The following is a 26,195-nucleotide window of genomic DNA, read 5'->3' on the forward strand; positions in this document are numbered from 1 at the left end:
TATCCTACAGCGTTGCACGATGACAGGTGTGTGTTACTGGGATGACATTCTGGATGTCCACATGAGACGATAGAGTGGCACTTCCAAAAATATATATTTTACGATATCGCCTTCGTGGAGATTCAGTCATTTTCAGATCACTTTGAAATGTACGTTTGCTGACTGTGACTTTTAGCAACATTCATTAACAAGTAAAAAATATAATCTGATATAATACATTAATTTATTCAGAAATAAAATAAACAAGCAAACACACAGACGTGGGATTTTCTGGCCCACTGGTGTTCGAATCACTGTTTGGACAATGATTATTAAAAATAAAAATCTATACTTTTGCAATCATACAGTGTTTTTATATGTTATGATTAACATATGTTTCAAATTTGAACGAAATCGGTGAAGAAATATAGATTTTAGAAAATTCAACCGCTACACTCATTACATAAGATACATGTATTTAAAATGAGTGGAGCGGTAGAATTTTCTAAAATCTTTACTTCTTCACCGATTTAGTTAAAATTTGAACTACATGTTAATCATAACATATAAAAACAATATATGATTGCAAAAGTCTAGATTTTAATGTTAAAAACTTACTGTCCAAACAGTTAATCTAACCCCTGTGGTCTTGCCCAACAGTCCATAAAAGCTACATAGCCTTTACCATACAGCTATACACCCATATATGGTGCAGTTCTTTATAATGGTTGTTTAGCTCCAGCTTAAACCAATTATGTAAGCAATTGATACCCAATGCTGGTATCTGATATTTTGTGTTGTCTAACACATACATCAATTTCAAGTATTCTTGTCAGCAAATTGTAATTTTAAATAAAAATAATTAATTAAATTACTTCTTAAAACTAATAAAATTAGTGATTTATTGACATGAATGGTAATGTGAAAATCACCTATACTCTTGGTATTTTTCAAAATCAAGGTTCTGATCTTCCAGAACATGACAACAATTGATTTTGATCATAACAACAAAACACATCAGAATAAATGACACATACATTTCACTTAATGATGACTGAATTAATTTGCATAATATTAAAGTAATTATCTAAAAGTAAAACAATCCCAATAGAGAGAAAGAGCATCATTAAACAATTGCACATTACATTATATAAACAGAGAGTGCATACACAGCACATAGAGACAATATCAGGTTCAAGAGTTCATTCACAGAAAAAAAATGGCACAAACAACAATTTTGCATGATCGCAAACAACCCAAACAACAACTGATGACAAAGCAGTTTGAGGGTATGAGGCAGAAGAGGGATTGAGAATGGAATTACACTTGTTTTAGCAATATTCCAGAATATCAGGGTGGGGGACACCAGAAATGGGCTTCACACATTGAACCCATGTTGGGAATCGAACCCAGGTCTTCGGAGTGACGAGCGAACGCTAAACACTAGGCTACCCACCGCCTTTGAGGGAATGATCCAGAGTGAGTGAGTGAGTGAGTTTGGTTTTAAGCCGCTTTTAGCAATATTCCAGCAATATCATGGCGGGGGACACCAGAAATGGGCTTAACACATTGTACCCATGTGGGGAATCGAACCCGGGTCTTCGGTGTGACGAGCGAATGAATGATCCAGATGAGATCAGTATGTCATAGAGTAGATAAGAAATATACATATAATGTCATGGTTTACATGGTACACAGACCACAAATGTCAACACTTACGATTAGTGATGGCACTACTACTGAAATATTTTCTGCATAAATACTAGGTTTCTTGTCACACTCAGCTATATTCCAGCTTAATGGTGGCGGCCTGTAAATAATTGTGTCTGGACCAGACAATCTAGTGGTCAACAGCATGAGCTTCAATCAACTCAATTGGGATGAGTGAGTGAGTTTAGTTTTATGCCGCACTCAGCAATATTCCAGCTATATGGCGGTCTGTAAACAATCGAGTCTGGATCAGACAATTCAGTGATCAACCACATGAGCATCAATCTATGCATCTGGGATACGATGACATGTGTCAACCAACTTAGCGACCCTGACCACCCGATCCAGACCAATTCTAACCTGGATCTTCACAGATCACATAAATACTAAGGACAAGAGTACTGAAAATTATGAGACAAGCAACTGAACTTCCACAATGTTTAAATCCTCAAGAAAAATAGGTTGAACATATTTGCAAAAGAAATAGTTAAATGTCCACAAATAATCAACTCTGAGACTTGTATAATGTTATAAATACCATATACATTTTCCAAATTAGTTTCAGACAATAAAACACATTGTAAAATCCTAAATGACATTAACAAAATTTGATGTCATTAAAGGAGAACTATATACACCCAAAGTTCAGCTTTCTTCGACAGGCAATAAAAGAGATGTTTATAGAAATGAAAATTGATTTCAAGAGAACTTGATATTTTTAAGAGTATTAGAGTCATTACTGAGGAGAAATATGGCCATAAACGAAAAATATTTAATTGCCCTCACTGACAATAGACACGAGACTAGCAGATTATGACAAAAGTCCACTTGACCTTTAGCCAAATTACAAAAACATGATATCATGTTTACCTTTATAAAGAAATCTTTTCAATCAGCTTTAAAATACACCAAAAGAGATTTCAAAACTTAATTTCAGTCAAACATAATTTTAAGTTATGTTTCAACAAAGTGGCAGATTTCAGCCACTTGTACAGTACAATCTTAAATGGTCAAGGATACTCTGTACTGTACTCTGTACACTTGGTAGTTTAGTGTCTGTAGTAACACTGTATTAAGTCTGAAGGCAATAATAAAAAAACACAATTTGAAGCTCGTTTTTGAGACAGACTGAATTCATTTGGTCAGAACTTGACGCATTTATGGAGTTCATTACTAACTTCATGTGAAATATTAACAGTATAATACATTCTAAGTGTTAACATATGTTTTTATATTTGGGATTACACTTTCTTAGTAAAGTACAGATTCTATTACTTTTGTTGGGTTGAGTCCCATCTGGGATTCGCTAAGTGTTGTAATGAATGTGGCATCAGCTGTTTAATACTGCATTAGACAGTGTCAGATAAATATCTTATAAGGAATGTAACCTTATTGAATTACGAAAACACCATATATTTGTAATATTGCAACAATACAGAATGAGACAGTGCTTCCATGCAGTGACGATAATATTGGAATGGCAGTATGGTATGTGTCAAGTGTATAAGTGCTGGAGTGCATAAGAGTTCAATATAAAACAATATGTCGAACCAAATACAACAATAAAATGGTATGTGTCAAAAAACACTGTAGGAGTGCATAATAATAATATAAGCAACAATAAAACAAGTAAATAATATGCAATAGAATGGGAACCAATAAATGTTTATATGGTATGTGTCAAAAACACTGCAGGAGTGCATAATAATTCAATATAAGACAACAATAAAACAAGCAAATAATACGGAATAGTATGGGAAACAAATATAACAATCAAGCAAAGATTGACATAATATACAGCTGTGGTTTTATCAGCATCCAATCTCACTAAAATCAGATCTTAGTAACTGCTAAGCTGACTAGATTACAGGGCCTAGATTTTCGAAGCTCTCTTAGCGCTAAGATAGTCGTAAGTGCCATACATTAACATTAACTTTCGACTATCTTAGTGCAAAGAGAGCTTCAAAAATCTAGGCCCAGGACTTCCCATTTCAGGTCATCATGTTTCACAAACTTTTACATGTCAATGAAACGACTAAGAGAAAGTTGAAATTCAATCATGTCAATAATCAGAAAGCAGCTTTCTCAACCTTGCAGCACTAGGTTCAAACTACAACTACAAACTAGGGCTGCACTTCAGGCTATGCTTTGAAAAACACTGATTCAAATATAAAACAAAACAAAAGGAAATTTGTAAACATGTCATAGATTTCTAAGATTGTATGACATAACTTACCACTGACTTTGGAAAGTGTATTCTGATTCAGATGTGAAGTTGACTCAAGAAAGATTTTGAAGAAATTGACTGTTTGCTTTAGCCCATGTTAACCTTTATGAGTTTGCATGATTAGAGAACACATTCAGACTTACACTTTCGTGATCTCACATGATGTGATTCCAAGATTTTTTCAAAAGAAGTAGCTTTTGCTTGTTGTTTGAGGCCACACACAGCAATTGTCCAGCCATATGATGGCACTCTGTAAATAATCAAATCCATACCTGACAATCCAGTGATTGACGTCATGAGCATTGATTTATGCCACTGTCATATGATGACAATCATCAACCAAGACAGCCAGCTTGATCTTCATGGGTGGTAGAGCAGTAGCAAGCACTAAGATATGATTCTAATCAGATTGTGTCGCACCATAGATATGATTCTAATCAGATTGTGTCACATCATAGATCTGATTCTAATCAGATTGTGTCGCACCATAGATCTGATTCTAATCAGATTGTGTCACACCATAGATCTGATTCTAATCAGATTGTGTCACACCATAGATCTGATTCTAATCAGATTGTGTCGCACCATAGATATGATTCTAATCAGATTGTGTCACATCATAGATCTGATTCTATATGATCAAACACTCCAGTCAAACAAGTCATAAAATCATCCCATTATGTTTGATTCAGGAATAAACAGGTGAAATGGCATTGCTAAAACCCTATCAGGTTATGTAGGTAGTTATGACATAATTAGAGACTATTGTGTGCCAGATGTAGTAAAAGTAACAAACAATAAACAATATATGTCCAAAATTTGTGCATATCTTAAACATGGATGACATTTCTATTGGAACTATGAGAGTAAATTTTAAAACCTATTCTTGGCACCGAAATAGATCAAATTTAACTTTATAAACCCCATAATGTCCTTGCTTCATAAATAAGAGTAATCACAAAGATGATCAATGAGACATAAGTTATGTTATTGCACATATGCATATTTATTGCATGTCCATTGTGTGAAATTGTCTATACAGAAAATCAGTCATGCTGAAAATAGTATTAACATTTCAAAAGACTGTATTCTAGTGTCGTTAGCTTAGTGGTTTCAGAGACGTTTTAAATTGTGTCAGAATTTCTATAAGAAACTATTCAGCTTCAAAGGCAAGACTGCAAGGATGGATGGGAAGAGAATATATACCATTATATAAGCGCACCTGGATAATCTGTTCATTTAAGAAACATAAAAATAACTAAAAGAAACAATTAGTGTGGATCACAACAAGCAGTCTGTCAACTTCTGTTTTCGTGTTCATTGTAATTTTTCATGTTCCAATTTTTCCAAGCTAAGCCATTGTAGAGTCAAGGTAAGCCACCTTAGAAATAAAGACAGATCTTTATCATGTTGAAAGCCATTAGTCACCATGGTAATCAGATTCTGGGTCTCATGACTGTTAACATATGATTTTAAAGAGACTGCCAGCACAACTAAAGTGTTCTTCTGTGTCAGGGCCAGATTGCATATTTGTTTTACTCAATATTTTGCAAATAATGTTTGGGATTAGTTTTTTTGTTTCTTTACATTCCATGTTTTATTCCAAATTCTGGAAATACAGTTGTGCCATGAATCAGAGAAAATTAACACAACCAAATAAATAGTCTCTAATCATCGAAATTTTACAAAATGCTGAATTATTTCTTTCCTACAGAAAATATCCCAGTCTTTCAGTCTTCAAAGCAGCTATTACCTTGCAGAAAACAGTACAAATATGGCCTCAGTATTGCAGAATAACAATCGGAAAACAAATAATTCATGAGTTTCCAGGGAAAAGAGTTCAGAACAAGTCTCACTCTCACTGTTACCATTGTCAAGAAATAATAAGATACACTGACAGTTTCAGTTCTTGACATACTGAGAGGAAAAGGCTTCTCATTGAGAGGTTACCGGTGTTGGCACACATAAAATTAAATAACATTGCATATACATATTCATTTGTATAACAAACCTCAAGTTCTAGCTACGATAATAAATCAGATCAATTGGCATGTCTCGCATATTTTCCTTCAGTCAGATTAAATAACTGACTGACTGACTGACTGAGTTTGGTTTTAATCTGCTTTTAACAATATTCCAGCAACATCTTTGTACAATGATAAAATTTGGTAATTCATCGGTTCTGGACACCATAAAAATGGGCAATTCATGTCTCTCGCTTATTTTCCTTCCAATGAAAATATGAATATAAAACAGAAAACAATACTGTACCACAGCCAAAGACAGAGCAGCTGTATAATATGCCTGACACTACTTTCATTCAAACGCTAATGTCAGAGAGGCAGTGACCTACCCTAACACAAGCATTTGAGTATTGAGGAGGCAAGGTAAATATGTATTTTCTAATAATAAATATTCTGTAGGTTGTAGCTACTTTTTATGATACTATAGAGATTCTATTATTGCACCTGTAAGTAAATACTACCTATATTCATCACAGATATAATAGTGGCAATACACAATGTTAACAAAAGTGTTGGCAAATGTGAATAATTATGTCAACAACAGTGATGTCAGCAACAGAGTCCATACCACAGGGGTTCAAATCTCTGTTTGGACGATTATTTTTTAAAATAAAAATCAAGATTTTGCAATCGTATATTGTGTTTTTATGTTATGATTAACACATATTCCAAATTTGAATGAAATCGGTGAAGAAATGAATTTTTTAGAATATTCTACCGCTACACTCATTACATAAAAATACACACATTTTATGTAATGACTGTAGCGGTAGAGTTTTCTAAAAAATCATAACATATAAAAACAATATACGATTGCAAAAGTCTAGATTTTTATTTTAAAAAATTATCGTCCAAACAGAGATTCGAACCTCTGTGGTCCATACTATCTCAGCATTCATGTTTCTGGTGATCTATGTAATTAATACCATTTCTTGGCAGAGTAAATATATACATATTTGCAGTGATCAGTAAAGGGAATACAAGTTAATACTACATACACAGATCATTTTGGCAAGACCCAAACCAGTAACAAGCAAAGCAAATACTGTTTAGATTTATAGATGAACACATTTTCGAGTAAAGAATAAATACAAATTTGGCATGATTTGGCAAGTGCAAATGAATGGAAACATGATATATGTAGATCACTCTCTTTTGGCAAGACAAGTAGGAAGTAATGTCACACTGGTGACAAACATACAATACAAATCTATATCAAATGCCTTTCTGGTAATATATTCATGATATCATTCTGTAATTCTGGCTGGTACTGATATCCAGTCACATGAATATAACATTGCATGGCAACATGAGACAGATTTAGCCTGGGCACCTGCTATCACATGGTCAATACATCTCCACCAGTCAGCAGATATGCCTGATGTATGTATATTTAGGGCTGTGAGGAATCAGGCAGGGTGGGATTTGTGTCTGTGGACATCATCTCCCTGTCTTCAGGAGGAGTGTCCATACACTCCATAGGGGGAACCCTAAATGCTGTTTACTGAGTGTGTGAGTGAATAGGTGGGTGGGCAGGTGGGTGGATGGGCAAGTGAGTGAGTGTGTGTGTGAGTGAGTGAGTGAGTGAGCAGTGAGTGAGCAGTGAGTGAGTGAGCAAAAGAGACAGTGGCAGGGAATGGTCGGGTGGGCAAATGAATGTAAAAAAGAATGAATGTTTGAGAGTTGAGTGAATGTTAGGATACAAGTTTGAGAGAATGAGCAAGCAGTAGGGTGGATGAGTTGGTGTGCGGGTGTTGGAGTGTTTGAATGAGAGTTTGAGTTTTTGAATGAGAGTTTGAGTGAGTGAGTGTTTGAACGAGAGTTTGAGTGAGTGAGTGTTTGAATGAGAGTTTGAGTTTTAGTTTGAGTGGGTGTTTGAGCGAGAGTTTGAGTGAGTGAATGAGAGTTTGAGTGAGTGAGTTTTGAGTGAGTTTGAGTGGATGAATGTTTGAACGAGAGTTTGAGTGAGTGAGTGTTTGAACGAGTTTGAGTGAGTGAATGTTTGAGTGAGAGTGAGTGAGTTTTTGAATGAGAGTTTGAGTGAGCGTTTGAACGAGAGTTTGAGCGAGAGTTTGAGTTTTTGAGTGAGTGAGAGTGTTTGAACGAGAGTTTGAGTGAGTGAGTGTTTGAACGAGAGTTTGAGTGAGTGAGTGTTTGAACGAGAGTTTGAGTGAGTGAATGTTTGAACGAGAGTTTGAGTGGGTTTGAACGAGAGTTTGAGTGGGTGTTTGAACGAGAGTTTGAGTGAGTGAGTGTTTGAATGAGAGTTTGAGTGAGTGAATGTTTGAATGAGAGTTTGAGTGAGTGTTTGAACGAGAGTTTGAGTGAGTGAATGTTTGAACGAGAGTTTGAGTGAGTGAGTGTTTGAACGAGAGTTTGAGTGAGTGAGTGTTTGAACGAGTGTTTGAGTGAGTGAATGTTTGAACGAGAGTTTGAGTGAGTGAGTGTTTGAACGAGAGTTTGAGTGAGTGAGTGTTTGAACGAGAGTTTGAGTGAGTGAATGTTTGAACGAGAGTTTGAGTGAGTGAGTGTTTGAACGAGAGTTTGAGTGGGTGTTTGTACGAGAGTTTGAGTGGGTGTTTGAACGACTGTTTGAGTGAGTGAGTGTTTGAATGAGAGTTTGAGTGAGTGAGTCTTTGAACGAGAGTTTGAGTGGATGAATGTTTGAACGAGAGTTTGAGTGAGTGAGTGTTTCAACGAGAGTTTGAGTGAGTGAATGTTTGAACGAGAGTTTGAGTGAGTGAGTGTTTCAACGAGAGTTTGAGTGAGTGAATGTTTGAACGAGAGTTTGAGTGAGTGAATGTTTGAACGAGAGTTTGAGTGAGAGTGTTTCAACGAGAGTTTGAGTGAGTGAATGTTTGAACGAGAGTTTGAGTGACGGGTGACACTGCTACAAAGAGCCGGACATCAGACCGTATTACCCTCGAGAGAAGCATACAACTTATAAAGTCAGAGACAGGTGAGTATATCATGAAAATAAAACTTTTGTAAAATTAAGAGACGGGTAATCCTTAACTTTTGTTGAGAAGTACACACACCATGCATGGAGAAAAGCGCTGACAAGAAATCTGGTCACAACGGTGTTGGCACAGATTAAACATTTTGATTGCATAATATTCACTTCATAAACATATTTTGGCAAAATAGTTGGCATACAGTACACAAATATAAACCAAATTTTCATACTGGAAGCAGAAATAGCAATAATGAATGCTTTATAGGAATGTTATGGTCCTACACTCTCTACTCCATAGAGGAAGGTTCCTATGAAGAAAACGGAAGTCGGTGTTGGAATCTGTAGAAAATCTGGGCTCATTCCACAAGCGGTGCTAATTACAGCACATGAGTGACACTTCACAGAGCAACCCCAGACTTATCACTGTATCATTACATACTGCAAATCAGGAAATCACAAGCTCATGTGGACATACTGGAGGTTCTTGTAAGGTCAAGGTCACTGTCAGAAACAATAACATTAAGACATAGAAAGCAGTCCTTATAAACACTGCATTCTCTCCCCTTGTGTCGAGGTCATGGCCTTTTGGTTTGTGGATCAATTAAGGAAACAGGCTTACAGTGCCATATCAGTTATTGCGATATTTCAACAATATCATGGAGGGGGCATGAACAATAGGTTTAAACTTTGTACCCACGTTGGAATCAAACCCAGACCTTCAGAATGATGAGCCTAAACTCTACTGAAAATGATGCTGACATGTTTTAGGCAGGTAGGATAATAATTTTTTAGAACAGACAGTTAAACTGATTATTTTTGCTCAAAAGATCTTACGTAACATTCTTCATAGGCTGAATACTCCCTTGAATTTGTTATTTCCAGCTATTTACTGTAATTACATCAGAAGGAGATGTAAAGTAAGTGAGAAAGCCTATTATTCAGTCAAACCCCATACTGTGTTACAGTGTTCTTATTTTGCTGCCTTCCTTGCTTCTCCATGCGTGTCTGCGTTTCTTGATGTTCTGTGTGTACACTCAGGAGGAGTGCTGCTTGGTTTTAATGGCAGCCCATCTCTCTATCTCCATGGCGTTCTGGATGTTCACATAGATCACCCCGTACATCAGCAGCCGAGTCTTCATTGAGGCTGTATATGGGAGAAATGTTATCATGAGTACAGTGAGAGATTATCATGTGTACAGTGAGACAGGTTATCATGTGTACAGTGAGGCAGGTTATCGTGTGTACAATGAGAGGTTATCATGTGTACAGTAATACAGGTTATCATGTGCACAGTGAGGCAGGTTATCATGGGTATGGTGAGACAGGTTATCATGTGTGCAGTGAGAGGTTATCATGTGTATGGTGAGACAGGTTATAATGCTTTAATCTACTAACCAAGCATTAATATTGGTGCCCTACTGCCATGTACATATTACCCTACTTTAATCACCATGTGGTAATATTGTACATACTGCCTGCCTTACTTTAATCACCATGTGGTAATATTGTACATACTGCGTGCTTTAATTTAATCACCATGTGGTAACATACATATGTGGTAACATTGTACATACTGCCTGCTTTAATTTAATCACCATGTGGTAATATTGTACATACTGCCTGCTTTAATTTAATCACCATGTGGTAACATTGTACATTCCGCCTGCACTTCTCTACTCACCATGTGTGACGAGTTTCCTGACAAAGATGTCCCCAACCGTCAGACCGCTGAAGAAGTAGAAGACGGCAAACACAGACATGAGGAAGAGGGGCGTGTAGAGGGCGCAGTGGATCCTCCTCACCATCGCCGGGGACAGGTAGGCAGCCTGTGGGAGGAGGAGGGATCAATTAAGCCATAAATTATGAATGGTCCCTAAATCTGAAAACTTATCAAAGCAGTGTTAAAAACCAACTCATTCACTCCACTATATAACAGGGCCCTGAACACAAAAACACATTCATCCTTAGAGAATCAAGAATAATCTCTGTTTCAAACAGACATTTTACACATACAATACCTTTATGACGGATGACCATGGCATTTTTCTCCACATGGCTGCCAATGAGCTCCAGGGAGCAGCCGCAGAAGTTGCTCATGGTCCACAGGAGGAGGTACTTCTCCTGGCCATGCCACACGTAGATGTAGAGGAAGCACATCATGGATGCCAGGAGACGCATCAGCATCCCTGCTTGAGACCCACCCAGGGGGATATAGATGTAGCTGGAGAGATCAGTTATAGGTTACAAACACTGCTAGAACTCCAGAACTGGGACATAACATTCACGGTGATGCTTTCCTTGAAAGATTCATGTTCAAGCTTCCAATATATGGAAGAATTATGAATTGAGGAATGCAGAAGGCGAATCTGAGTCATCGTCAACAATATTCCACTTAACATAACATTTAATTCCTGAATCTCAGTGAAATCTGACCTCAGGTTTCATTACAGATAAAGACCTGAGGACATCCAATTCCAGGTCATATTAGTGAGGCCATTCATCCAAAGAATCAGGGCATCGCTGATGGCCATTGCTGATTTCTTGTTAATCATCTCACTGGTTGGTCAAAGTTCGTGAAAGGTCCTTCTGATGTGACCTGTTCTTGGATGTCATCAGCAATAGAAAGCACTAAGATAAGTTTTTCATTTGACTGAAAAAAATTAATGATGCAACAAATTGACAAGAACACACATTTCTTTTCATTGGCACCTACACCAGGGTAACTGTGAAATACTTACTTTCTTAGGAATGTGTATAAACCCCTGTCAAAGTACCTGTAACGAAAATGAGTTCACTACAGATAGAACACATCCAAATATGCATTCATTAACTGTTCAAACTCAAATCTGAACAGCACTGATACACAAACCCTTTCCCCACTGTGGCTACCTGTTACAGAGATTCACACAAGAGACGCAGTAAATTGGGTTCAAAATTCCGTGAACATTGTTTCAGTGAAATTCCTATTTTGGATAACCATTTATTGACATGCCACTTAATGTGAGAGTAAGTCAAAAGTTGACATTGGTTGTAAATGTTTACCCCTTTTTAAATCCACAAAGATGGGGAAAGAGTCCATCCAGATCAGCAGATCCTGGGACCCCTAAGGTATGTAACTCTATACACTGAAGTGAAGCCCTTAGATCACTGGCAATATGTGCAAGAAGGAGAAAAGTAAATATAGTACTCCTATTTTGATAGGGATATTGCTATCTTTACACAAAAAACTACTCATATAATAATATCTCATTAATTAAATGACATGCCATAAAGTTGAATTGCATAAATAAACACAAAATAGCAAATTTGTTCAAGCACCTTTGAAGACATATCCATTTTAAGTTAGTGTGTGCCACTTACTTCCACATGTCGGAGTAGCGGTATATGTATGATATACACTTGGGTTCCTTGGGTACATCAATGTCATCAAGTTTGGCTACCTGAGCTGGAAGTCCATACAGGACGAGGTAATTGACCATAAAGTACTGCCCCTCGATGTAACCAACGCCCAGCAGACACCACAACGACACCTGCTCCATCACTGCTGGCGACCGCAGCAAAGCAGCATGGTACAGAAAGTGGTGAGACAGCTCGATGAACGCCGACCAGAAAAACACCCTTAGGAAGTTACCCAAGGTCTGGAGTATCCTGTTTGTGTTCCAGCATGAAGGTGGAGAGGAGATCTGAAAGTGACCTGCCATTATTTATTCCAAATATTCGCTTTCCATTAGTTTCCATAGAATAAAACAGAAACAAAATAGTTCACATTTTTAGAATCATATCAATAATCGTATATGACATTCAAATATGAGATCTTTTATGAACAAAAGACAAGAAAAGTTAGAAGTCTTTATCCTGAGTTGTACTTTGACATGTAGATATCCCATGTTCTGCCATTGGTATCATATCTGTGTTTGACCCTCTCCTTGTTGATGATCACATCAAAAAAAAAACATAATTGTTTATGTATCAGTTTGTTTGAATGAAATCTAGATCTTGAATCAACTTTAGAAACCTGTAAATTGAAAACCTTGATGTATCTCTTAATTAAAAGCTATAATACTCAGGATTCACTGACATTTTTCTATGCCAAAAGGAATCTTTGAATACTTTCATGAAGTAATAATCTATCTACACAGTTCAACTTGTTTGATTTGTCTTCATAACTGTTACCATGGTTATACATGTATGTGCTTAATTTTATCCTCATCCTTCCATGAATAGGCAACGAGTGAGTGAGTGAGTGAGTTTAGTTTTACGCCGCACTCAGCAATATTCCAGCAATAAGGCGGCGGTCTGTAAATAATCGAGTCTGGACCAGACAATCCAGTGATCAACAGCATGAGCATCGATCTGCGCAATGGGGAACTGATGACATGTGTCAACCATGTCAGCGAGCCTGACCACCCGATCCCGTTAGTCGCCTCTTAGCCGACAAGCATGGGTTACAAATATTCTAACCTGGACCTTCACGGGTGTGAATAGGCAATGAAGTTTTATGTGCGCAAACAACTTTCCAAGTATGTAACAGTTTGCTACAGGTTTCATCATCGAGTTGGACACTTAAACAGGTTGACTGCTGGTTCTCCATACCTTCAGACATGTTTGGATATTTAAAGACAGGATCTAAAGTCAGTCTGATGGATGCATTGTAAGCAGATGCCTGTGCTGTACGAAGCATCATATTTGGGATCCTTATATAGATACATACCTTTGAAAGAGACAGCTGCATCTTGTATCTTTAATTAATGATGTTGTTTTCTCGTTACCTGACCTCCTACTCTACTTTTCTTACCTGTTCTTTGAACTGGTCGTACGTGAGGAGAGGTCCAGTGAAGAAGATTGGCAGATAGAAAATGTAGAGCAGCAGATCAGGAATAGTAAAGCAGTTATCTTCCTTTGAGTTCTGTTGATGAGAGTTATTTGCCCTTGCTTGCACATATTTGCTGCGTTCCAAACAAAAGCTTGTGTATCGCAGAACAACCAGGGCCAAAACAAAGATGAAGAAGTAATATCCACTGTCGGTCGGATCCGATGGAATCGCACATAAACTTTTCTGAAATGTATGGGAAGTAAAAGTTTAAATGTGAGTGAGTGATTTGGGTTTGATGCTGCCAGAACAGTATTCCAGTTATATTAAAACAGAACAATTTAAATTGAATGAGAAATCAATGTGCATTTTCACTGGTAACTAACAGCACATAACATCATAACGGAGATGAAATGTGTAAACGTGTAAAGTACAGATGTACAGCATCACAAGTCTTTTGATTAGTGAGATGTTGGAAATGTAATATCTCAAGAAGTGTACACAGATTAAGGACAGATTGGATGGATAGATAGGATGGACTGATGGATGGATAGGCTGAGGGACAGATTGAGGCATGGGATGGACAGATCAATAGACAGAATGGACTGAGTTTAGTTTTACGCCGCTTTTAGCAATATTCCAGCAACATCACGTTGGGGGACACCTGAAATGGGCTTCACAGATTGTACCCATGTGGGGGAAACCGCTTCGTAAACAACCTTCAGGCTAAATTCAGAATGGATGTGTAATATCCACTGAATATCCAGGTACAAACACATTTAAAAGCTCACAAATTGCTTCAGTGAAAGGTCTTGGGACAACTGCTTACCATCCAAGGAGTGAAGCTGTTGTAGTTTAGAGTAGACAGCAGCAGAAGACTAACGACCCACACCAGGGCGAAGCTGCCGACCGAGGACGCCAGGTAGCAGATACACCCGTGTGAGATGAAGAACAACACCGTCCGGTAGCCCAGGAGATACGACACACTCACGAGGGAGTATGTCAGAAACACTGGCTTACGAAGCTGGAAATATAAACACAGATGAAGAACAACACCGTCCGGTAGCCCAGGAGATACGACACACTCACGAGGGAGTATGTCAGAAACACTGGCTTACGGCTGGAAATATAAACACAGATGAAGAACAACACCGTCCAGTAGCCCAGGAGATACGACACACTCACGAGGGAGTATGTCAGAAACACTGGCTTCACGGCTGGAAATATAAACACAGATGAAGAACAACACCGTCCGGTAGCCCAGGAGATAATGACACACTCACGAGGGAGTATGTCAGAAACACTGGCTTCTGAAGCTGGAAATATAAACACAGATGAAGAACAACACCGTCCGGTAGCCCAGGAGATATGACACACTCACGAGGGAGTATGTCAGAAACACTGGCTTACGAAGCTGGAAATATAAACACAGATGAAGAACAACACCGTCCGGTAGCCCAGGAGATATGACACACTCCGCGGGGAGTATGTCAGAAACACTGGCTTCTGAAGCTGGAAATATAAACACAGATGATGAAGAACAACACCGTCCGGTAGCCCAGGAGATATGACACACTCACGAGGGAGTATGTCAGAAACACTGGCTTACGAAGCTGGAAATATAAACACAGATGATGAAGAACAACACCGTCCGGTAGCCCAGGAGATACGACACACTCACGAGGGAGTATGTCAGAAACACTGGCTTACGAAGCTGGAAATATAAACACAGATGAAGAACAACACTGTCCGGTAGCCCAGGAGATACGACACACTCACAAGGGGAGTATGTCAGAAACACTGGCTTACGAAGCTGGAAATATAAACACAGATGAAGAACAACACACCGTCCGGTAGCCCAGGAGATATGACACACTCCGCGAGGGAGTATGTCAGAAACACTGGCTTACGGCTGGAAATATAAACACAGATGAAGAACAACACCGTCCGGTAGCCCAGGAGATACGACACACTCTCCGAGGGAGTATGTCAGAAACACTGGCTTCTACGAAGCTGGAAATATAAACACAGATGAAGAACAACACCGTCCGGTAGCCCAGGAGATCACGACACACTCACGAGGGAGTATGTCAGAAACACTGGCTTACTGAAGCTGGAAATATAAACACAGATGAAGAACAACACCGTCCGGTAGCCCAGGAGATATGACACACTCACGAGGGAGTATGTCAGAAACACTGGCTTACACGGCTGGAAATATAAACACAGATGAAAGAACAACACCGTCCGGTAGCCCAGGAGATACGACACACTCACGAGGGAGTATGTCAGAAACACTGGCTTACGAAGCTGGAAATATAAACACAGATGATGAAGAACAACACCGTCCGGTAGCCAGGAGATCTGACACACACACTCACGAGGGAGTATGTCAGAAACACTGGCTTACTACGGTTGGAAATATAAACACAGATGAAGAACAACACCGTCCGGTAGCCCAGGAGATACGACACACTCACGAGGGAGTATGTCAGAAACACTGGCTTACTACGCTGGAAATATAAACACAGATGAAGAACAACACCGTCCGGTAGCCCAGGAGATATGACACACTCACGAGGGAGTATGTCAGAAACACTGGCTTACTGAAGCTGGAAATATAAACACAGATGAAGAACAACACCGTCCGGTAGCCCAGGAGATACGACACACTCCACGAGGGAGTATGTCAGAAACACTGGCTTACTGAAGCTGGAAATATAAACACAGATGAAGAACAACACCGTCCGGTAGCCCAGGAGATACGACACACTCACGAGGGAGTATGTCAGAAACACTGGCTTACGAAGCTGGAAATATAAACACAGATGAAGAACAACACCGTCCGGTAGCCCAGGAGATACGACACACTCACGAGGGAGTATGTCAGAAACACTGGCTTACGAAGCTGGAAATATAAACACAGATGAAGAACAACACCGTCCGGTAGCCCAGGAGATACGACACACTCACAAGGGAGTATGTCAGAAACACTGGCTTACGAAGCTAGAAATAAACAACGACAACAATAACGTCACTGAGGAAGTAAGACACGCTCATGATTGAGTTTGTCATAAAAAGGTTCACGAGGCTGAAAATAAACAAGTCAGATTCACTTGTGATTTGGGATTGTTGAATATGCATTGCACCAAGGTTTGGCCTTTGGGCCTTATGGGGAATTTTCTCTTAGGAAACATTACAGGAATGTGGGATATTGGTGATATATATCGTCATGGTTAAGCTGAGATTCTGCATCAGTTACCTACATGGAAGAAGTAAGTGTCCACTGTCCGAGCTATGACCACATGACCAATTCCCCATGGCAGAATCTCCCAGAAGTAGCTGGACCAAAAGTTCCATTCAAAATTTGAAATATCCTGCAACAAAACATATTGCTGAAAATTTGTTAAACATCAGGAATTCATGGAAAAATAGGAATTCATGAATAATTTGCTTAAACAAAAAATTGCATTTATAACAAAGAGTATGGATTAAGAAATTAACCTTCTTGTAAGGAAGAAAATTCCATCCATCCACAAAGTCCTCCTTGCTGAGATCAATGAAGAATTCTGAAACACAAACAGTAGACATGATAAAGATCCTATGATTTGTTATTGAAAATCCTGTTGCAATAACTTACATCTCTAAACACAGTTTGTCCTCTGAATCCCGCTCTTAGTGACTGGTCATTTGTAATAAGGGGTGGAGGAAAGTGTGATTGATCCTAGGACTGTATCATACAGTTATCATACAGGTATCATACAGTTATAATGAACTAAAATGGACCACTAATTTTAGTTTGCTATATAAAACCATTGTTCATTATACACATTGCAACTAAAATATACATCAAGTGCGTGGGATCCAAACACAGTCTGTTATATCTGTCAGTACATTAAAAGCTTGTTCATTATAAACATAGTTTAAAAGTATTTTGCTTTTTGTAACCTTTCTTTAACTCTGATCCACAGGCCCTTGTGTCAGTTCTTTATTATATCTAGAACAATACATAGTGATCATGAGTGTAAAAATGCACTATCTTCACTGTCTTCTTATATCTTTACACAGGAAAGTGCATGTTTGAGACTAAAAATTTTATTGATTCAGACATATTGAAACAACATAAGGACCTGTATCCTGACCCCCAATTACCCCCAATTCAAAGGCAGTCAAATAAGACACTGCAGTATGAATTCCTGGCTTGTTCTTACTCTGGGACTCCTGGTGTACGACGTAGAAGGTGTAAATGATGCTGCCGACTCCGGCCACCCAGTAGAAGATGGACTCAGGGAGGGGTAGGCGACCATGGCACCTCTGGTGACTGGGTGAGGATGGGACAGGACGGAGACAGGAGGCACCAGGCTTCGACCCTTTCATCTTTATCTCCCTGCCTAGTACACCATCAGCACACAATGTATCAATAATTAATTCTCCCAAAAATAATATACACATTATCCTCATCATTTGTATTGAAAGTCATTATTTATAAGAGTATAAACTTTCCATTACTTCATTCATTTGTTAACAAACAACTAACAAAATTGTCAGTAATTCTATAAGCATGGTTCATATCCAGTACGTGCATAATAGATGCGGTATCGATCTTATCCCTATGCTGTTGCCTTGGAACCACTTTGATACTGAATTATCCTCAGACAGAGCTACTCCCCGCTGCGTTTTCCCAATAGATTCCTGAAGCAAATCTGCACTGCACTTGACATGCAACGAATCAGTATCAAAATCATAGCGGAACATCACAGAAGGACAGTTTCCCCAGCTCGCATTTTCTTTCAGATTGACTGGATGAACAATAATTCACATTTGGTTACCAGAAAATGTTTTGCAAAACATCGTACATGTGTATCGTGCTCTCAGTCATTTGATATCGACTTCTGATGATGCATTTCCAAGAGCTGGTGGGCGTGGCACCTCAGACAACCGCCAAATGTGGGCATGTATGGATATCCCCGACCCGGAACAAATATTGAAGAGGTCATATAAAACGTGGCTATTGTGTTGAGTCAGATGCACAATTTACTTCCTCAATGTTGCCGCCTGTCAGTGATAACGGTTGCAACTCACGACATGTTGACAGAACCAAGAACATGTGCATGAACGAAAACATAAACATTAAATAAAGGGAAGTAACTCGAATCGTTGCTGTTTTGGTGACCACAATTAAGTTCGTACTTTGAAGGAAATCGAATAATTGTTTTCCTTTCGCGAATAGGTCCTGCCTCTTCCATTGTAAGGAAATAATTTTTGCTCTCTTAATTTCGCAAATAAAGTAATTTATGTCTTCGAATACGTATTTCTCCGTTATTTGATAAAATTAAGTCAGTGATTCCATTGACCATATGCAATAAAATTTTGATAGCAATATCACTCCGTATATACTGAATTAGCCCCAGTGAGCTCGGAGATTCAAAACCAGTGGGGGGCCTAGACTTGCGATATATCCACCGCTGTTTATCAATTATTTAGCCAATATTTCTTGTAGACGTGTGGGAAGAGCTAGGCGGAGTGTGTCATTGAGTGGAATAGGGGTGCCAACGTCTCTCCCTAAACCCTAAATTACTTCCATTCAAAGTTCAAAAGCTAGTCGAAATTAAATTTTGATTAGATACATTATATATAAAAATCATATTTTACTCGGATTCCTACAAAGAAACGACCCTTTAGATGTAATATTGTTATTCTTGAAACAAATAATATTCAAACATAGAATGACAAACCTTCCAGTTCCAACAACGGGAATTGTATCAATGTATTACAATGTATTATCATAACAAACCGGCAATATTGAGCTCAAGATTAGGTTTTTAAGAAATGGTCTTCCACTATTATTTTTGTTTAAATCTTACATCTGTGTACCAACTTCGAAACATTCAGAATCCAAATTACCCTTTAAATAGACACATAAATTCTGCGTACCAAAAATGGGTTGGTAGAGTCAAGAGAGGAGAACTTTGTTTGCTTGCTTCTTGTTTAAAGCCGAATCCGACAATATTCCAGCTATATGGCAGCGGGCTGTCTAGACCAGGTCATCCAGTGATCAACAGCATGACCATCGATCTACACAATTGGGATACGATGACATGTGTCAACCAAGTCAGCGAGCCTGACCACCCGATCCCGATAGTCGTCTCTTGCGACAAGCAAATGTTGCTGAAGAACACTTCTAACCCGGATTGTCACTATCATGCAAGCAGAAGTGAAAAAATCGGATTGTCTACTACAACTGATCATAAGGAGACTGGATTGCATGTAACCAGACTTGTAGCTTGAGCTCAGCTTCCACACATTGGCGTGAAGAGCTCTTCTTGACGATACTGTCTGCAATAGTGGCCATTGCAATAGCCTTATTCAATGTCCTTTTTTCTGACAAAGGCCTATATGAGACGAATATGCGTTTTCTATGCTTTCGGTGGTCTTGAGGTCTTTAATGTAATATCTCTGAGCTCTGATGGGCCACAGCAGCCAGTCAGATTAATACACCTGTTTTCTGAAGGCATGGGTCGAGAATTGCCTGTGCTGCAGGGGACACATGACTGAATTCTTGCTATAAATTCCGGTTGGGCCCTAAAAGATGTTGGACTCTTGTCATTTTGGACTCTTGCATTGAACGTGAGTTATGATGGTGATTTCATTAATGCTAACACAACAATTGACAATTCCATTTTGGGAATATAGGTGGTAATCTTCCAGTGAAAATTAGCGCATCTCTTGGTTTAGTATATGGTGGGTACCTATAGAGTACCTGTAGTATACCTTTAGAGTACCTGGTGAGTTCCTGTAGAGGACCTGATGAGTTCCTGTGGAGGATCTTGTGAGTTCCTGTTAAGGACAAATGACTGAATTCTTGCTATAAATTCCGGTTGGGCCCTAAAAGATTTTGGACTCTTGTCATTGTATAACTGAGGACATATCAAATGCATGTAGATCTGTCATACTGTCCGGAATGTCCATGGCCACTGGAGAAAAGTTGAGTTGAGTTGGGCTTTACGTCACATCGGCATTATTCCAGCCATATAGTGACGAGCATACTGGAGAAAAAGGTCCCCTGTTCGAACATGTTTAATGGGGTGATGTTGCATTGAACGTGAGTTATGATGGTGATTTCATCAATGCTAACACAACAATTGACAATTCCATTTTGGGAATATAGGTGGTAATCTTCCAGTGAAAATTAGCGCATCTCTTGGTTAGGTATGTGGTGGGTACCTATAGAGTACCTGTAGTATACCTTTAGAGTACCTGGTGAGTTCCTGTAGAGGACCTGGTGAATCCCTGTAGAGGACCTGGTGAGTTCCTGTAGAGGACCTGGTGAGTTCCTGTGGAGGGAGGACCTGGTGAGTCCTGTGGAGGACCTGGTGAGTTCCTGTAAAGGACCTGGTGAGCTCCTGTAGAGTACCTGGTGAGCTCCAGTAGAGGACCTGGTCAGTTCCTGTAGAGGACCTGGTAAATACCTACTGAGCTCCAACCATGATGCAGTACTGAGGCAAGTACTGATCTATAGCCTTCCATGGTGCCATGTCTGAAATTCTTCTGCTCCAGAGATTGAGTAAGAAGTGCGAACTGAACCTCTTCTCCTTCTCCACTCCACGGATATGTCCAATCCTTCGTGCTATGTAGATAACAGCATAGTCAACAGGATGTGTAGAAACGAGAGGAACATGTGTCGATTCAAGTACGAGAAGGGCGACTGCTGAGTGCGCCTCTACCACGCTGCAGACTGACTGCTTACTTGTTGGAGTCTATCGTTCTAAGCTGGGGCAAGAATTGACTCACGTCCTGATACAACATGTCGTCGCTTACACTGAGCTCGTCGCACCTGGACGTTTCTCTGTTCGACTTACCAAGCTGTTAGGAACTTCTGATAAGTAGATTTGGGAACGGGTGATGGATCGTAGTCGTCAGTTGTATCCTCCATGGAGCTGTGAGATGCAGAGAGAGCATGTTGTTTTCCATTGACTCCAGGATGTCCTGGTGTTCTGTTGTATGAGAGGCTGCACTGCATGGGTAGAAACCTGGGCAGGCATCGTAAACTGACTGGACATCTCCCTGCATCTCGAGGAACTGGTCCTAAATGCTGCAGATGAAACCCAGATGTGTCATGCTCGACTCTGGACTCTGTAGGGTGGATTGTGTGCTTATCAACAGAGGGATGCATGATGCTGGCAGAAATCAAAGTGATCGACAGAGGATGTGATTAGTTCATTCGCTAAGATAAATCCACATAAATGTTGTGGGTCTGATAACTTGCTAGGGATTGTTCTTAAGGAATGTAGAGTGCAACTGGCTGTTATTTTTCAAAAGCTATTTCAGATATCAATTAATTCTCATAGTGTTCTAATTCTTTGGAAAACCTCTAAAATTATTCCATTGCCAAATGAGAAAAATCCCTCTGTTAATAATGGCCTAACCTCTATGGCCATGAAATGTTTGGAACGTATTTGTTAAGATCTCATTGTTGAATGAAGTCAGCCATGTTCTTAACCATTACAATTTGTATACAGAACGAGGCGTGGGGTAGATGATGCAACAATCACTCTGTTAAACAATGTCTATAAGCATTTAGAAAACTATGGTACTTATGTTAGAATAATGTTTGTTGATTTTTCATCTGCCTTTAATACTATTCAACCTCATTTGTTACTTCTAACAGCATCAAAACGATTAATTCATTTCTAGTTAACAGACAACAATTTGTACAGGTAAATAATGTGAAATCATCAATTGTAAACACATCAACTGGCGCTCCACAAGGTTGCGTCATTTCACCAATTTTGTTTATATTTTACACCATTGACTGTGTATCCAACACAGAAACATGTTTTACAGTCAAATTCACTGGGATAAGGTGGTTTTACTCTTCAGGTATTTCCCTGACTGCATAATTGTTAACTTGAAAACGTCCTCTGGAATAGTTTCCACATCGTAGCAGGAGGCAGTGTTCCTATGCAATTTTACCCGTAAATGTGGCTGTTGGTAGATATGTCCTAACATGTCAGAGTGTTTAAGCGTTTACGTGCAGACTCTCGTTACAGATACCATCTCAGATGTGAGCGTGTTTGGCCACGTGTAAATGACAATGGCTTGTCAGACATTGGCATGAATCATATCTACGCTGACATATTATTCCATTTATTTTGCCAAACTTTGGTCTTTATTGCGACAAAAAATAATGTGGACCTTTGGCAAGATTCCTCTGCAAGTGGGGCAGTCTAGTGGTCCAAGTGTTCGCAACATCAATGGCTTGGTTTCGATTTCTCACATAGGTACAATGTGATATTGCTGGAATGTTGCTAAAAGTGGCGTCAAATCATACTCACTCACTCGCTCGCTACAACCATGACAAGTTATGAACACGAACCTTGAATTAACGTGCCTCTAAAAAGAAAAACAAGCATTCTTTTCACATCTTTTTAGCAGGTTTATTAGCAAAAAAAACCCGGTTTATACAATATATACTTGTATACAGTTAACCGTTAACTTTAATTACTTTAACAGGTCAGGGTTCTACAAGAAACAATCACAGGATTATCTGACAGCCATATTTGTACTGTGACTCGATCACTTGAGGTATTCTGTCACGTACTCCCATGTGGGCTTCGGTGTAAAAGTTAGTCCCGGAACCAATTAGCACCAATAACGATTGAACGTTTCGTGAAACTGATGAAATTAGCTGACAATCTTTTCTGACACCTTACAATAGAACATGAAGGGTTAATCTGATATGTCTCAGGATTACAACAAGGTCAATGTAACAGTTTGATTGGCATTCTAGAAGCTGGTGAGTAAAAAGAGAAACACGCAAGTCAATGTGAGGTGAGGTGAGGTGAGATTGGGTTTATTAGCGTCGTGCTTGAGAATATTTCGCTCATATGACGACGTGCATGCGTGTGTATGTGTATGTGCGGCTGCTTTTACTAGCCCAGACTTAAGCTGGTTTTGTAGTTCTAGCCCACTGAGATACCATGCCGCAGTGGAGCATGAATACCCCACTCAGACACATTATACTGACTACGAGCCGACCAGTCCTTGTTGTACCCATTAATGCCGAGTCCCAGGCAGGGACCAACAAGTACCATATTTTAACGTCTTTTGGTATGACGCGGTCGGGGATGGTTAACAAGTCAATGTATAACACCTGGTTTATTGTACGTACTTGGACACATTTCGAAGTAGATTTTCACACCCTTGACTTACACTCTGATATGAAAATGGTGCACCACAAATGTGTAAAAATCTCATCAAAATGTTGCTACATGCAATAAGCCAGTAGTGGTATTTTTCACAGTTTTATGTTTTCAGGTGAATGTATGCTGTATCATACAGGGTGGGATTTGTGTCTGTGTACATCAGCTCCGTGTCTTCAGGGAGGAGTGTCCATACACTCCATAGGGAGGGACCCCGAATGATGTTTACTGAGTGAGTGACCCAGATAGCATTCAGACGTTGGCCCAACGTTGGCAATGGTTTTGCCAACATTGCCAACGTTGGGCCAACGCCCGAATGCTATCTGGGGATTGAGTTGGTGCTAGAATGAGTGAGTGAATGAGCAGTGAGTGACCAAAAGAGACCGTGGCAGGGGGGTGGTTGGGTGGTTAACTGAATGTAAGAATGAATGAATGTTTGAGAGTTAGGATAAGAGTTTGAGTGAGCGAGAAGGCAGTAGGATGGATGACTTGGTGTGCGGGTGAGTGAGGTGCGTAAGAATGAATGTTTGAGTGAGTGAGTGAGAGAGTGTGTGAGTGATCCATTGACTGATAACACATTTGAGATGAAACAACATCCAACCAGCTGGGTCCCAATCCTGAGAACCTGATCAATGTAATGCCCTCCTACAAGAAGCAGAGCTTGCTCGTTGTCCCTACAGGTGAACTACTGTAATGAACCAGGTGCGATGGCTGCCTCCGTGTTCACAGCTCAATCCTGAATAATCAACCTAAAACTGCTCTAGCACCCACACGACCCTCATTTACAGCAAACACAGGACATATGCGTATTTCTACGTATATCATACGAATAAAAACATAACAATATTAACAGAAGCGTAATCTTTAGTTTTGTTGAGAAGTATATGTACAGCAACACAGCATGGGTGCCATGCTGGAGAACAGCACTGGCAAGAAATCAGGTCATATTGTTAGTGGCACAGATTACGCGTTGTGATTCCATTGTGAGTGAGTGAATTTATATTTATCGTCACATCGGAAATATTTCAGCCAAATTGTGGCGAGAACAATTAATGATTATATCATATATCAATAAAATTAGAAATTAAAACCTGTTAACGAAGAACAGTAAAACTACTAGTGTATAACGGATATCCATTTAAAACTAGTGATGAAATCAAAAACGTGTTGACTAGAAAACAAGACAATGTAAAATCAGGCTATAGATTGCCAACAACTGAAGGTAGATCACCATACTAGGGACCATGGGTGAGAGGCTGTATACGGAAGAGTATCATGTACAGTGAAACAGGTTATCATGTGTACAGTGAGAGGTTATCATGTGTACAGTGAGAGGTTATCATGTGTACAGTGAGACAGGTTATCATGTGTACAGTGAGGCAGGTTATCATGTGTACAGTGAGAGGTTATCATGTGTACAGTGAGAGGTTAGTGAGACAGGTTATCATGTGTACAGTGAGACAGGTTATCATGTGTACAGTGAGACAGGTTATCATGTGTACAGTGACAGGTTATCATGTGTACAGTGAGAGGTTATCATGTGTACAGTGAGAGGTTATCATGTGTACAGTGAGACAGGTTATCATGTGTACAGTGAGAGGTTATCATGTGTACAGTGAGACAGGTTATCATGTGTACAGTGAGAGAGGTTATCATGTGTACAGTGAGAGGTTATCATGTGTACAGTGAGAGGTTATCATGTGTACAGTGAGAGGTTATCATGTGTACAGTGAGAGGTTATCATGTGTACAGTGAGAGGTTATCATGTGTACAGTGAGAGGTTATCATGTGTACAGTGAGACAGGTTATCATGTGTACAGTGAGAGGTTATCATGTGTACAGTGAGGCAGTTATCATGTGTACAGTGAGAGGTTATCATGTGTACAGTGAGAGGTTATCATGTGTACAGTGAGACAGGTTATCATGTGTACAGTGAGAGGGTTATCATGTGTACAGTGAGAGGTTATCATGTGTACAGTGAGAGAGGTTATCATGTGTACAGTGAGAGGTTATCATGTGTACAGTGAGAGGTTATCATGTGTACAGTGAGAGGTTATCATGTGTACAGTGAGAGGTTATCATGTGTACAGTGAGAGGTTATCATGTGTACAGTGAGAGGTTATCATGTGTACAGTGAGAGGTTATCATGTGTACAGTGAGACAGGTTATCATGTGTACAGTGAGAGGTTATCATGTGTACAGTGAGAGGTTATCATGTGTACAGTGAGAGAGGTTATCATGTGTACAGTGAGTGAGAGGTTATCATGTGTACAGTGAGAGGGTTATC

The 26,195-nt window shown here is 39.4% G+C and overlaps 1 protein-coding gene across 1 annotated transcript in view; it reads right to left on the bottom strand.

The window, feature by feature from the left end:
- Positions 1-21,533, bottom strand: part of LOC124273675 (protein-cysteine N-palmitoyltransferase HHAT-like) — a 43,560-nt gene extending 22,027 nt beyond the window's left edge. Inside the window, exons 1-4 of the mRNA XM_046708949.1 lie at positions 21,498-21,533; positions 17,918-18,097; positions 17,211-17,275; positions 16,973-17,083 (exon numbers count right to left, since the gene is read on the bottom strand). Coding sequence (XP_046564905.1) covers positions 16,973-17,083; positions 17,211-17,275; positions 17,918-18,083 — 342 coding nt within the window. The 5' untranslated portion in view covers positions 18,084-18,097; positions 21,498-21,533. The remainder of the gene's footprint in view (positions 1-16,972; positions 17,084-17,210; positions 17,276-17,917; positions 18,098-21,497) is intronic.
- Positions 21,534-26,195: the final 4,662 nt, after the last annotated feature.

This window comes from Haliotis rubra, unplaced genomic scaffold (assembly GCF_003918875.1).
Source record: "Haliotis rubra isolate DU_JTF1 unplaced genomic scaffold, ASM391887v1 Scf183, whole genome shotgun sequence".
NCBI lineage: Eukaryota > Metazoa > Mollusca > Gastropoda > Lepetellida > Haliotidae > Haliotis > Haliotis rubra.